Source organism: Manis javanica, chromosome 17 (assembly GCF_040802235.1).
Source record: "Manis javanica isolate MJ-LG chromosome 17, MJ_LKY, whole genome shotgun sequence".
Taxonomy (NCBI): Eukaryota; Metazoa; Chordata; class Mammalia; order Pholidota; family Manidae; genus Manis; species Manis javanica.
The window spans coordinates 38,872,098-38,884,925 of NC_133172.1; the positions used below are offsets into that span (position 1 = coordinate 38,872,098).

The following is a 12,828-nucleotide window of genomic DNA, read 5'->3' on the forward strand; positions in this document are numbered from 1 at the left end:
GGGCCCTGGGAATCACCCATGGGATTGGGGAGCGATGGGTGTGTGTGGGTGATTTCCGCAGTAGTTAGGGGGTTAGGTTTGGAGGCTAGGAGCTAATGTGGGGTTCAGCTTTCAGGGTCTGAGAGGCGATGTGAGATTGGGATTTGGGCTCCTGGGCGGGGCGGTGGGGCTGAGCCGGGGTTACCGAGGGCCGCCAGAAGGGGCAGCGGAGGCGAGCTGGGGGTGGCCGGGCGGAAGCACGTGTCCCGCGGCTCGGAGGAATACGGCGGGGGCGGTGCCGGGAGCCGCGCGGCGGGCGGCGGAGCGCAGCCGGGTGCCCTCCGGGACCGAGCCCGGCGACCGCACCTCCCTCGCGTCCCCGCCCGGAGGCCCCGCCGCCGCCCTGACGCGGGCATGAGCCTGGCCCGCCGCCTGCCGAGCGAGCGCCCCCGGCCCGGGGCGCGGCGCCCAGGTAACTAGAGGGACGGGAGGCGGGGAGGGGCCCCCCCGGGAGGGGCTCCCCCAGGCCGCGTCCGAGTCGGCGAGACCCCGGCGACTCCGACCCCACAACTCTCCAAGCCCATGGGACTTTCCTCCCATGTCGGGAGGCCCCAGGGACCCGTTCCCGAAAACCAGCCCTGGCCCTTGAAACTATCCCTTGAGCTCCACCTACCCCCCAGCTCTCTATCCAGGGAAGCCAGGTCGACCCGACCTCACGCTTGCCCCACATTTACCTGTCCGAGAAGCCCAGGCCCCTGTGCTCCCTGCTCCCGGGGCCTGCCATCCCAAGGGGCATAACCCAGCCCATCGCAGCCCCTGTCGTCCACCCACTTTCCTGCTCCCCGTGGCCTGCTGCTCTCACAGCTCCCCCGAATTCCAAGAGACTATTTTCTGCATCCTAATTACCCCCACTGCCCACCCCCACCTGCAAATGGTTCCTATTCCTGCAACTTCAAACTCATGGCCAGCTGCCTCCTTTCCTTGAACCTCTCTCCCCTGGAGTGAGGTCCTGTCCATCTTTCCCCAGAGCCCCCAAGGTCCTGCTTCCAGTTAAATGCTTTCCTGTCAGCGCAGAGAGGCAGGAGCGGAGGCTGAGCACCTGGCTGATGTGGGCAGAGCACGGCCTCCACGCAGCCTGCTTGTCCCAAGCGCTGGGTGCATGGCAGTTGTCAGGACACTTGGGTGGAGGCTTTGGGGAGTAGGGGTCTGAAAATCAAGGGCAGTGAGGGGCCTGGCAGGATCACAGCAGCACTTAGAGGCTGGCCTTTAGTGCAGATTCTCTTCTTGTCCCTTTCAGAGAGATGTGACTCCTGCGCAGGCCATTCCTGTCCCAGACCTCACTCAGGATATGTCCTACAAGCTGCCCCCCTCCACCCAGGTGCTTGCCTCTCTGTGCCTGGGTGCTGGCTGCTTCTGGTTTCTTCCCTTCCAGGGCAGCAGGGCTGGGCATGACCTCACCCAGCAGCCCCGGCAGAGGTGGGGCTGCCCTGTCAGGCCTGGACCCAGGCTCAGCAGTGCTTTCTCCCCTGAGGCAGCTTTGAACCAAACTGTGGGTCTGGAGCCTGACTGGTTCTCCAGGAATGACAATTTGCTGGCCAAAACAGCACTGGGAAGACCCTGGGATCCAGGGAGGTGGGAGCCTGCAGCCGCTCACACGCCTCTGGAAGTTTAGTGGGGTCCCGCCCGGTGGATTTTGGTGGTGGTGAGGAGGGCAAATCCTGGAGAAAATTATGCTTTCAGTCTCCATATATTGAGCACCTACTCTGCGCTAGACACCATCCTAAGTGCTTGGATGGGGCTGTTAACTAGACAGACAAGGCTGAGCACCAGGGAGCTGCCATTCTAGAGCATTTGAGGAAACAGAATGGCCCAGTAGCAAATGAACAGATGAAAGAACAAGAAAATCCTGTAGTGATCTGTGTGACAAAGGCTGAAACTAGGTGTTGTGATAGAGGCTGTCTGGCAGGGCTCCTTTGGCCAGGGTGGTCAGGGAGGGCTTCTCTGAGGAGGTGGCCTTTGAGCTGAGAACTGAATGAAGTGGTAGAATGAACCTTGGGATCACCTGAAGGAACAATGTTATAAGCGGGGAACTGCAAGTGGGGTCCTTCATGGGAGGGAGTTAGGCATAATGAGGATTAGAAAGAATGCCAGCATGGCCAGCATACTGAGCAGGGCAAGGATGAAGCTGGAGGGGTGGGCAGGGGACCCGGGTAGAGAACAGAATGGCGGTGGTGTGGAGGCATAGCACCACTTTCCTGACTTGAGGGCCCAGGAGACTGCTGCTGTTCAGCTGTCCCCTCCTCCCACTGTCTGCTCTGTCCCTTTGGGTATTTGATCTGTCTTTGCCACCCACCTTGGATGAGACCTGCAGTGTTTAGGTGGTGGTTCCTCATGGGGATTTGCATGCGTGGAGGCAGGAGGCAGGTGGGGTGGGAATACCCATTCCTTGATAACAATCGCCCTGGCAGAGAGAGGGCCAGACCCTGGTGGTGGGAAATATCTCTGGGTGCTGGAGACAATCCTGCTGATAGGATCACTGCCATGGTGTGGCGGCGGTCAGGCCCTGTGAGCTGTGAGGCCATGTCCAGGTAGGGCTATTCTTGAAGCCCTGATAAGATCCGATTTGTCATAGGTGTGGAGGCCCAGCCAGGCAGGCAGCCGCACCTGCTCAGTAATTGGTTGCTAACAGCAGCGAGTGGCGTTTGTTCTGGAGCCAAAGCCTCCAGGCAGAATTCAGGTGCGGGAAGGGAGTGCTTAGTGGCTGCCCCATGGGGCAGGGGGCCGCCCCACCCCTTTGCTGGGCACCAGGGAGTCTCCTTACCCCCTCCCCACAGCCCACCTGCCCTTCCTGGGGAGAGAGGCGTTTCAGAGTCCTGCTTTCTGCATGAAGGAGCCTGTGGGTGCCTGGCTCAGGGCGGATACTGTTTCTGGTTGAGCAGAGACATTGATGCCAGGCAGGGAGGAAGAATGGGGGTAGCCCCTTGCCTCCTGCAGTGTTGAGGGGGCTGCTGGGCACCCTGCTTAGCTGCTTTGGGTGCTCAGAGCTGAGCTCACAGGTCTGAGACCTCGGCCTCTTGAATTAGTGAGGCATTCTTCCCTGCTGCAGGCTTATGAGAGGCAGAACTGGGGGTGCCTTAGGAGCAATGGGGAGAGTGGCCCTGTGGGCCACAGAGCAGGGACTGCCTCTGCTCAGTTCCTGGCCCCATTGAGCTCTGCTGGGCTCCACTCCTTGAGGCTCCATTGGGCCTGCACAAGCTCAGCCAGGAGCCACCTCTCCAGCTTAACACTCTGGGGAATGTCTGGGGAATGGGTTGATTCTGGGCTCCCCCCCCCACGCACACCTTATCCTATTGTCTGTCAAATCTGTGGGCCCATCTGTTGGCCCTTCCCCCTCTCTCCCTACCTCCTCAACTCCCCTTTGCTGTACCAGTTTGGGTACCAGGCAGGGTCTTGTTCTTGCAAACTTTATTAGGGACTGAGTATGGCCAGGAGTCCCTGGGACTGGGGCCAGAGTGAGCTGCCAGGCCTCGTGCCACCCAGACTTCCAGGGGAAGGTTGCTCTTCTGCTGGTTTATGTCTGCGGGGCTGATTCTAGACCCTGAGATATGGGGACGAGTGTGGACCTATGAACAGACATGATAGGGGCGCTCTTGAGAGCTTGGCAACCCACTGGGAAGGTAACTGGTGGAGCCATGAAGGGGAGGCCTGCATTGGGCTGGCAGGAGGCTGGATTATGGTGGTTTCACAGCCCTTGGCTGGGCAGTAGCTGTTGAAATAAAAGAAGGCCTTGCTTTTGAGGCAGAAGCTCTGGGTCCAAAATGGGCAGGCAGATGTCTCAACGGTTTATTTCTTCATTTAAAGTAGGGAGATTTAGCCTCATTTTTCCCCCCCCATCCTGTTGGAGAAACTAAGGCACAGAGAAGTTAAAGGGCTTGCCCAGAACCATCTGGTCAGCTGGATTCACCTTCCTGGCTGTGCCACATCCTGGACTGCCTCGAATGAATCCAGGGGCCTCTTGTTTTCTTGTAGGTATGTTCTGAACGGGGCCTTCCATGATGTGGGCCACAGCCAGTGGCCAGTCTGCTCTCATGTAGAGGGGAATTTTACAGAACGGTCCTTGCTGTGGCGGCAAGGCAGCCCCAGAGGCAGGCGGTAGATACAGGGTTGGGAAAATATACCCATCTCTGACTGCCAGCACCCAGGTGAGGCAGGGCTGTTTGGGGTCAGTGCTAGGGAGGGGACCCCAGACCACATTTCACAGGAGGAAAGCAGATCACTTGGGTGTCCCATTTAGGAGGGTCTTGGATCCCAGCGGGCTGGAATAGAGGGAGTGAATGGGCAGGGAGGCATCCGAGGGGAGTCCTGGAAAGGCTGTCAGGGTGCAGGTGGGATAGGGAAGCAATGCCCTCTCTGCCTCTCCCCTTGTTTGCAAGTGCCCCTGGAGTAGTCCCATCTATTCCTTGTTAGGGACTCAACAGACAGGCCTCCAGAAGATTAATTACTGCCACGCTGCTGGCAGGTCCAGTAGCATGCCTGCCCCAGGGCTCCATCCTGGCAGCATAGGTGCCCAGCTGACCCAAGAAATGCTGCTCCATTCCCACCCAGCAATCCTGGAGACACTGGGGGGCCGTGTTGCTGGCACAGACCTGCCTCTGGGCCTGGATGGTGGAGACGGCTTAGGTGGTGGCAGGCAGCCAGAGGTGGCTGCAGAACATTCCACCCGCAAGCCTGCCTCCATCACCCACTCTGGAACTCCTCCTCATCTGTGGCTGTGTCCCAGACTTGAATGACCTTAGCCATGCTGCTATCCTCTCCGAGCAACTTTCTTTTCTCCATCTGTGAAATGGGTGTTAGTAGACTGGGTCATTGCTGAGAAACCCCCTTCTGAGTCTGAGTCTTCATTATCTGTTTATTTGCCTGATTCTGAGTGGCCCCTGCTGGTACGCTCATTTCCTGTGCCAACTGACTTCCCCTTGGTGACCCTCCCTGTCGTCTGGCTGTGTCCTCTGCCCCAGGCCAGGTGATTGCTAAGTCTCCCTGCTCATGCTTAGGACATAGGAGTGCTGCATGGCCTGGCCAGACCTGGCATCCTCACAGAGCAGCCTGGTCTTCCCAGCACCAGGGCCAGGGGGAGGTATGAGCTTCCACAGCAGCACCTCCAGCTGGTCTGGCACATTCCTCAGGCTTATCTGGGGGTCCGCCCCCTCTGGACTCTGCCCTCCCACCCAGGAAGCAGCACCCAGAGGAACTCCAGGGTAGAAGAGCTCCAGGGGCTGGGAGCAGGGCCTGAGGGGGCTTGATTCTCAGCCTCCCTTGTGGAGGTGGAGAAAACCAGGTATAGGGTGGGGTGGGACAGAGGCTTTGGGGGTCTGCTGAGACTGAAAAGCAGATTGTCAACCTCAGGGAGTGTGAGGTTCACTCAGACACCAGACTGTGCTGTCCCCTGGGGACTCCCCAACTCTGGGAAGGCTCTCCTGTGGGGCTCCTGCACACAGGGAGGAGGCCTTGCCCTGGACAAGTGGACCCCAAAGTTGTAACAGGAGACAGGGCCGGACTTCAGCTTCAGAGCCACCTCCCTCCCCGGGCCCCCACCTCTAGAGTGGGAGCCAGTGTCAGTCCTGCCAGGAAGGGGTTAACTGCCAGCCCCAGCCGGGAGGGAGGGGACTGGGCTGGACCATTTTCCTTGCTGCTGCCTCCACCTAGGTTTTCCTGAATGGTTCTGCCATCCTGGGGTGGGGAGGGAAGGGAAGGGAAGGAAGAAGGGCGGGCTGAGGGAGGGAGGGAGGAAGGGAGGAGTGTGGGAAGAGGAAGAAAAAAAGAGGGAGACAGCCAGGGAAAGAGAAAGATGTCACTGTCTAATCTCCCTGTCATTTGTACTTCCAGCAGGCGCCAGGCAAAAGAGCCACTAGAACAATGCTGAGGCGGACGAGGTGAGGAGCAGCCGGCTGGGCAGCCCCACGGAGTGTCTGGAACAGGTGATTGGCGGAGCCCGGAAACCGAGGCCACCTGGCCATCCTTCCTCCTCGCCTTGGCCAGGCCTGAGCCCCAAAGGCAGTGGGGAAACCATGGCGACCAATTTCAATGACATCGTCAAGCAAGGCTACGTGAAGATGAAGAGCAGGAAGCTCGGGGTGAGCCACCCTCCAAGGGACCATCCGCCCTGCCACGGGACGGATGCCCCAGGACCTGGTCTGGAGCCTTGTGTGTCTAGGTGCACGGCTGCCTGCCTGTGGCCCAACATCATGCATCTGTGATTTCGAGGCTCCTTGCCAGTAGGCTGCCTGGCAGGTCCCTGGGTCCAGCCCTGCCTGCTGCAGCCCCCACCCCTTAGGGCTGCTGGCATCCCAGCAGCAGGCCAGTGGTGGCCGCTGAGGGGCAGGCGGCTCCCCTGCTATTGTCGAAGTTATCAACAGGGCAGCAGCAGGAGCCGCTGGAAATACTGGGCTGTATCTAAGCCTAGACCCAGCTTCTCACTTCCTCCTGCCTCCTCTCCTCGCTGTCGCCTCCCCCTCTCTCTCCTCCCCTCTGCTGGCCTCTTTCAACTACCTTATTGCCCTCTGCTTCCCATTGCTTCTGTGTAGGGGTATTTATTATTTATTTTTGGTGGGTGCTTTTACTTTGAAAAGGAGAGTGTTTGGTGTGGGGGAAGGGCACTGGTGTGAGGGGTGCAGAGGCTGTTTCTGTGGTTTATGAATGGCAACTTGGGGCAGGCTGCTTTCCTCCAAGTTGTTGGCAGGGGGCTCCTGCTTGCTTGGTGCATGGCCCGAGCTAGGGGCTTGGACAGTCTTTGGAGATGAGGCCTCAGCCATACCTCTCTTGGCCATACACCCTTTTCTCTCCTACTGGTGTCCCCCAGAAAGCATGAATAGGGCCCCAGGGACCAACTTAATGTTGCGGAAGTTGTCCGAGAGCTGACTCTATTCCCTTGTTGACCCTTCCCCACCTCCAGTGAGGGGTTGGCCAGCTGCCCATCCCCAGAAGGAAGGAAACCCTGCCGGCTCAAGTGGCCCAAGTCTTGTGTTTTACCTGGGTCTCCTTTCCGTCCCGCCCTCCCCTCCCCCAGTGCCTTGATGGGGGTGCAATTTGACTGCTGTAGGCTTCCTGGCTTAGCTTGAGTTGGGTTGGGGAAGATCAGGGCTCTGATGTGACACTCCTGCCTGGGTACCAGACAGGAGCAAGGGTGGCCTTAAAAAGGGGTGGTTCTTGTCCCTCCTTCCCATCCTGTGGCCCCTGTCGGGGTTGGTTCTGTCCAGGTAGGGGGCAACAGCTGAGCTGGTGGACATATTTGGAGTCCTAACTGGATTTGAATTTGTATCGCAGCCTGAGACAAGGAGACCGGGCCCTGGTGGCCATCAGCCACTTGGCTCTTGGTGAGAGAAGGTTGGAGCCCACCTGGAGTGCATAACAAGGAGAGAAGCTGAGGCTGAGGTGGGGAGGCAGAGGGGTAGGGGCCCAGCTTCTAGTATGGCTCCTCCCTCCTATGGGTCTGGACCTAGCAGGTCCCTGGGAGCAGCTGACTGAGGCCCTGTTCAGGGCAGAGCTTGTCAGAAAGGCAAACCACTTGTGCTCAGACCTGGGAACCCAAGTGGCTGACCGGTGGGCACAGCTGGGGGAGGTGTTGGGAGCTGGGGTGTGGCCAGGCCCAGTCTGGGGCCCTCCCACTCAGGGAATTCAGCTCCCCCCACCCAGACCTGATGTGAGGGACTGCAGTCACTCTGTCACTCTTGTCCCAGGCCAGCCATTCTTTTCTCAGCCCACAGAGGGAAGCAGGAGGGGCTGAAAGATCAGGAGCAGATCCTCCTTCCCGCCAGGGCCTGCCTCCCGCCTTCCTCCCTGTGGCAGAGTGTTTCTGAAGCACTGATCAAAGACCTGTGAGAAGTGGGGAAGGAGGGCTCTTGAGCGCAGTGGGAATGCTCCCTAGGGCTCTGTGTGTGTGTGTGTGTGTGTGTGTGTCTGTGTGTGTGTGTGTGTGTCCTGTAACCAGGCAACCAGGGTACTCAGGCCCCCAGGCCTTCTGCCTGCTGCCTGAAGCCCAGCCTGGCAGGGCACATCTGGGTCGGCAATGTGCATTCATTCATTCATTCATTCATTCGTTCATCCATCCATCCATTCACCCCATCCCTTCACCTTCATGTGGTCACTCATTTGTTCAGCAGAGCTGTTAACAAGTCAACCAGGATGTGAGGAAGGATTCTGAGAATAAATAGTCTCTGCGCTAAAGGAGCTACCCAGCTGAGATCTGTTGTGGTTTAGGGGGGTAGGTCAGGGGCTGAGCCAGGGTCACGGTGCAGGGTCAGACACACCTCCTGGAGTCCTAGACAGGAACCAGAAATGGCCTGGTTCTGAGTGGCTGATTCGTATGGGGACTAGACCCACTGCACCCTGGAGCTCTGCCCGCCGAGGACTTGGTGCCTACATGGCAGAGCAGGGCCAGAGGGAGGGTGGCTTGGGGCTGTGGCCCAGAGGCTCCCTTACCTTCCCTGCTCTATTCTGGGCAGCCCTCAGTCTCCCTGTTTGCCAGTGAGAGGAGCACCAGAGAATCCTGGGGAGTGGGCTTTGCCAGACTTCTGGAGTGCCTGCTGAAATAGTATGGCCCAGCTAGACTTTGAGCTGGAGGAAAGCCTGAGTCAGGAGGGAAGAGGCCATGGGAGGAAGAGTCAGCAGCCTGGCAGGTGGCGGGGCCAACCCCTGGCAGGTTTGATCAGCCAGTTTGCCCCTAGAGCATGATGGGCTCCCCGCTCTCTCATTCCTTGCCCCTCCTGAGTCCATGAACTATAGAGAATCTGGGTGCTTGTAGGCACAGGGTCATTGGCAGTGGTTGGACGAGGGAACCTTGCCTGGGAAGGCATGGTGCTCTGGGATAACCCCAGGTTCCTGACTCTGCCCCTTTACCTCTGAAAACCTCTGGTTTCCCAGCTGGAACAGGGAACTGATCCTGGCTTCCTACACTCCTGGGTTGGTCAGAGAATGAAGAGAGAGGGCGACTGCTGAGAGGGGGTGTTATCCACAGTAAGAGCCTTTCTAGGCTCTGAGAACAAGGGTTGCGGTGATGTGCAGGCTGGGAGTGGGCAAGGGTCTAAGCCCTGTCCTTAGGCACTCCCTCTGCTGTGACTGGTGCCACTGGAGCTCTGGCAGAATGTGTGCAGTGGTTTCCAGTATCAGTGGCGGATCTAGACTGCCGGCTTTAAATACCAGCTCCCCCTATTTATTAGACCTTGCTTAACTTTTTGGTGCCTCAGTTTCCCTATCTATAAAGTGGAGATGATAATCGAATTGACCTCAAGAGTAACCCTATGAAGAGTGCCAGTAAGAAAAAGTACACATAGGAAGCACTCAATAAATGTTGGCTATGGATAACTTTACCCAGAGCTGAGCACATAGCAAAGGGTGACTCCACAAGCACCTTTATGGAACCTTTCAGAGCCAGCCAAGAAATGACTGCCTTTTCAATCTGAGGAGGGGACCTCTGCCCTAGGAGGGTGTCACTGCTGGTGTCAGCTGTCCCCAGGTTTTCTCCTGGGCTGGGGCTCAGGGAAAGCTGTGTGGCACTGCCCCCTGCAGCAGGCAGGGGTAACTTCAGGGCCACCTTGGGTGGGAGTAGCCCCGGGAGGCCTGATCATCCTACCATCTTGCCCCGCAGATCTACCGGAGGTGCTGGCTAGTGTTCCGGAAATCCTCCAGCAAGGGGCCCCAGCGGCTGGAGAAGTATCCAGATGAGAAGTCAGTGTGCCTCCGAGGCTGCCCTAAGGTTAGGGGCCTGGGCCCCCTTAGTTCCTCCCCGACACCCCCATCCCCCATAAGCAATAATCATTTGCTAAGAGTCTGGTGGTCTGAGAGCACGCTCCTGGGGGTGGCAGAACTGTGGGGGATGCAGAGGGAGGCTGTCAGCCTGGCTGAGTCCCTTGTGGATGCTGTCCCAGGTGACTGAGATCAGCAATGTTAAGTGTGTCACGCGGCTCCCCAAGGAGACCAAGAGGCAGGCGGTGGCCATCATATTCACCGACGACTCAGCACGTACCTTCACCTGCGACTCCGGTGAGAAGCTGGGGCTTCAGGCCTCCATTCAGCCTACCCTGGGCTAGTCGAGGTTCAGCAGCCCAGTGGGGAAGACGTAGAGCAGGGCTGGCCTTGGCTGGGCATGATGTGGGGGAGGCTGGGGGGGCTTTGAGGGAGCCCCCAGGATGAGGTGGGGCAGGCAGGCAGAGTCCACTGGACTTGCTCTCCCTGCCTTGCATGCTAGGATAACTGAGGCTGAGGCAGATGGCATGGGCTTCTGGGGGATCCTGGGCTGGCAGCGTGACAAGGTGCTATTTTCTCCAGAGCTGGAGGCGGAGGAATGGTACAAGACACTGTCTGTGGAGTGTCTGGGAGCACGGCTCAATGACATCAGTCTGGGAGAGCCGGACCTCCTGGCCCCAGGGGTGCAGTGTGAGCAGACAGGTGAGGCCTGGCACTGGGGGTGGGAAAAAGGAGGGGAGGAGGTCTCCCCTGGGAAACTCCAGGCCTGCTCATCCTCTCCCTCTCCAGATCGCTTCAACGTCTTCCTCTTACCCTGCCCCAACCTGGACGTGTATGGCGAGTGTAAGCTGCAGATCACCCACGAGAACATCTACCTCTGGGACATACACAACCCCCGCGTGAAGCTCGTCTCATGGCCCCTCTGTTCACTGCGCCGCTATGGCCGGGATGCCACACGCTTTACCTTCGAGGCTGGCCGGTAGGACCTTTGTCTCCCCACTGTCCCCCCATAGTCATGATGGTGGCTGCCTTTCAGTCTGGCAGGCATGTGCTGGGAGTTTATTTATCAGCGTGATAATCCAAAAGGGAATGTAATATTCCCATTTTATAAGATGAAGAAATTGAGGTTTATAGCAAGCAGGTCCAGTGCAGCTATTAAGTATCAAACTGGGCTCAAATCAAATGCTAGTACTGGCACTTACCAGCTCTGATTGTGGACCTGAGTCTGTTTCCTCATCTGTCAAATAGAGTATAGTAAAAGTACCCTCCTCCTAGAATTATGTTGAGGATTGGGTAACCCATGGTTTGAACTCTGGAACCAGTTTGCCTAGACTTCTGTATAATCCTCTTTATCATCTTGGTTGAGTTACTTATCTTCTTCATGCCTCAGTTTAATCTGTAAAATGGTTTGAGAAAACTGAATGGGTTCTTATAAAGCATTCAGATCGCCACCTGGTAAATAGAAAATGCTCAGCACGTTTGAACTGTGTGGTCAGACCCTTGGACTATAGCCTGCCTGCTCTCTGGAGGGCCTGGGGTGCAGCCAGTGTGTGCAGGAGAACCCCACTGCTTGGGTCCTCACCACGTTGCCCTCTGTACCACCTGTGTCCCCAGGATGTGTGATGCTGGGGAAGGGCTCTACACCTTCCAGACACAGGAGGGGGAACAGATTTATCAGCGGGTCCACAGCGCCACCCTGGCCATCGCTGAGCAGCACAAGCGTGTCCTACTGGAAATGGAGAAGAATGTGAGGGTGAGGCAGTGGGCGTCTCAGTCCACGGTACAGGGAAGCCTAGTAGGCAGGCAGGGCGGGTGCCTGGAGTTTGGTGTCTGCAGCTTGTGTACAGTAGAGGCAGGCAGGGTGTTTGGAGGTAAGCCACCGCCCCAGGACTAACGGGAGGAACCCCTTTCTTTGCCCCACAGCTGCTGAACAAGGGCACAGAACATTACTCATACCCCTGCACGCCCACTACCATGCTGCCCCGCAGTGCGTACTGGCACCATATCACAGGTTCCCAGAATATCGCCGAGGCCTCCAGCTATGCCGGTGAGTCCCTGCAGAGACTCACACTCACCTGCCACAGGGTCTGAGGAGGACTAGGCCTTCTGGGCAGGGGTCTTTGACCAGGACCTGAGCCCTGAGCCTGCCTCTGTATCCACAGGTGAGGGGTATGGGGCAGCCCAGGCCAGCTCAGAGACGGACCTCCTCAACAGATTCATCCTGCTAAAGCCAAAGCCCAGCCAGGGGGACAGCAGCGAGGCCAAGACCCCATCTCAGTGACACAAGGGCTGGCATGCACCGACTACTGGGGCTGCCTGTTGCGGGGCTGACTGCGGTGTACTGTGGACAGCCTCAAGGGGCTGTTGGCCAAGAGCCCCAAGAAAGGGAGCAAGCTGTCCCTTGCCCACAGGGTGAGGCTGGACCAAGACAGAGGGCTGGCCACAGCACCTGAGCATGTGTGTGAGGGGCTGGAGTTACGTGGGACTATATACTGTTAATGATTTTAATATATATGGCTATGACATATTCTATATTAATGAGATTTCCCTGTCCCTCCCTGCCACCACATACACACTTATTAATCCCATGACGAGGTCACAGTCAAGGCTGTCTCTGAATATGAGGGCAGCTATTTCCTGTCCTCCATGGTACAGCCCTCCTGCTGCCAGGGCCAGAGCAGAGAGACGGTCAGAATTCAAGGCTGGTACCCTGACTGCTGGCTTTTCCCAGGGGCTAAGACAGCAGGTGGCTTCTCAGTTCCTCTGGACCTAGAGTGGCACAGGAAGGACCCAAACTTACACTGCACCACTTGGTAGCCTTGCACTTGGGAGTTTTAAGCAGGTGACATCTGGTTGGCACCTCAGGAGAAAATCTGGTTTTACATGTAATTTTTGCCCAGGATCCTTCCTGCTTTAGTAGGCTGAGAAGATGCCCTGGGTGTAGGGTGCTGGTTAACTCAACCAGGTGGAGGATGGCCAGTGCCGAACTCTTTCCTGTCCCAGGGCTGGGCCAGGAGTGAAGGCTGGGGTGTACTGCTGTGGGGAGCATCTCTGCTGCCTCACAGACCAGGGGTGGGCGATGCCCCAGCACAGGGAGCTCCTCTGCCTGCA

At 57.8% G+C, this 12,828-nt stretch overlaps 1 protein-coding gene across 1 annotated transcript; it reads left to right on the forward strand.

Annotated features, from left to right (window-relative positions):
- The first annotated feature begins 273 nt into the window (after positions 1 to 273).
- On the forward strand, positions 274 to 12,244 carry DOK4 (docking protein 4). The gene is made up of 9 exons (XM_037025487.2): positions 274 to 451; positions 5,863 to 6,110; positions 9,620 to 9,727; positions 9,900 to 10,014; positions 10,300 to 10,419; positions 10,507 to 10,696; positions 11,332 to 11,470; positions 11,641 to 11,764; positions 11,880 to 12,244. The coding sequence occupies exons 2-9, from the start codon at positions 6,045 to 6,047 to the stop codon at positions 11,996 to 11,998; spliced, it is 981 nt and encodes a 326-aa protein (XP_036881382.1). The 5' UTR covers positions 274 to 451; positions 5,863 to 6,044; the 3' UTR covers positions 11,999 to 12,244.
- The last annotated feature ends 584 nt before the right edge of the window (positions 12,245 to 12,828 follow it).

Excerpts from the sequence above, each read along its gene's own strand:
- DOK4 (XM_037025487.2), top strand. The coding sequence starts at position 6,045 with ATGGCGACCAATTTCAATGACATCGTCAAGCAAGGCTACGTGAAGATG. Across the intron at positions 10,420-10,506 it reads GGTGCAGTGTGAGCAGACAG|ATCGCTTCAACGTCTTCCTC; the intron begins GTGAGGCCTGGC and ends CTCCCTCTCCAG. Across the intron at positions 11,471-11,640 it reads AAATGGAGAAGAATGTGAGG|CTGCTGAACAAGGGCACAGA; the intron begins GTGAGGCAGTGG and ends TTTGCCCCACAG.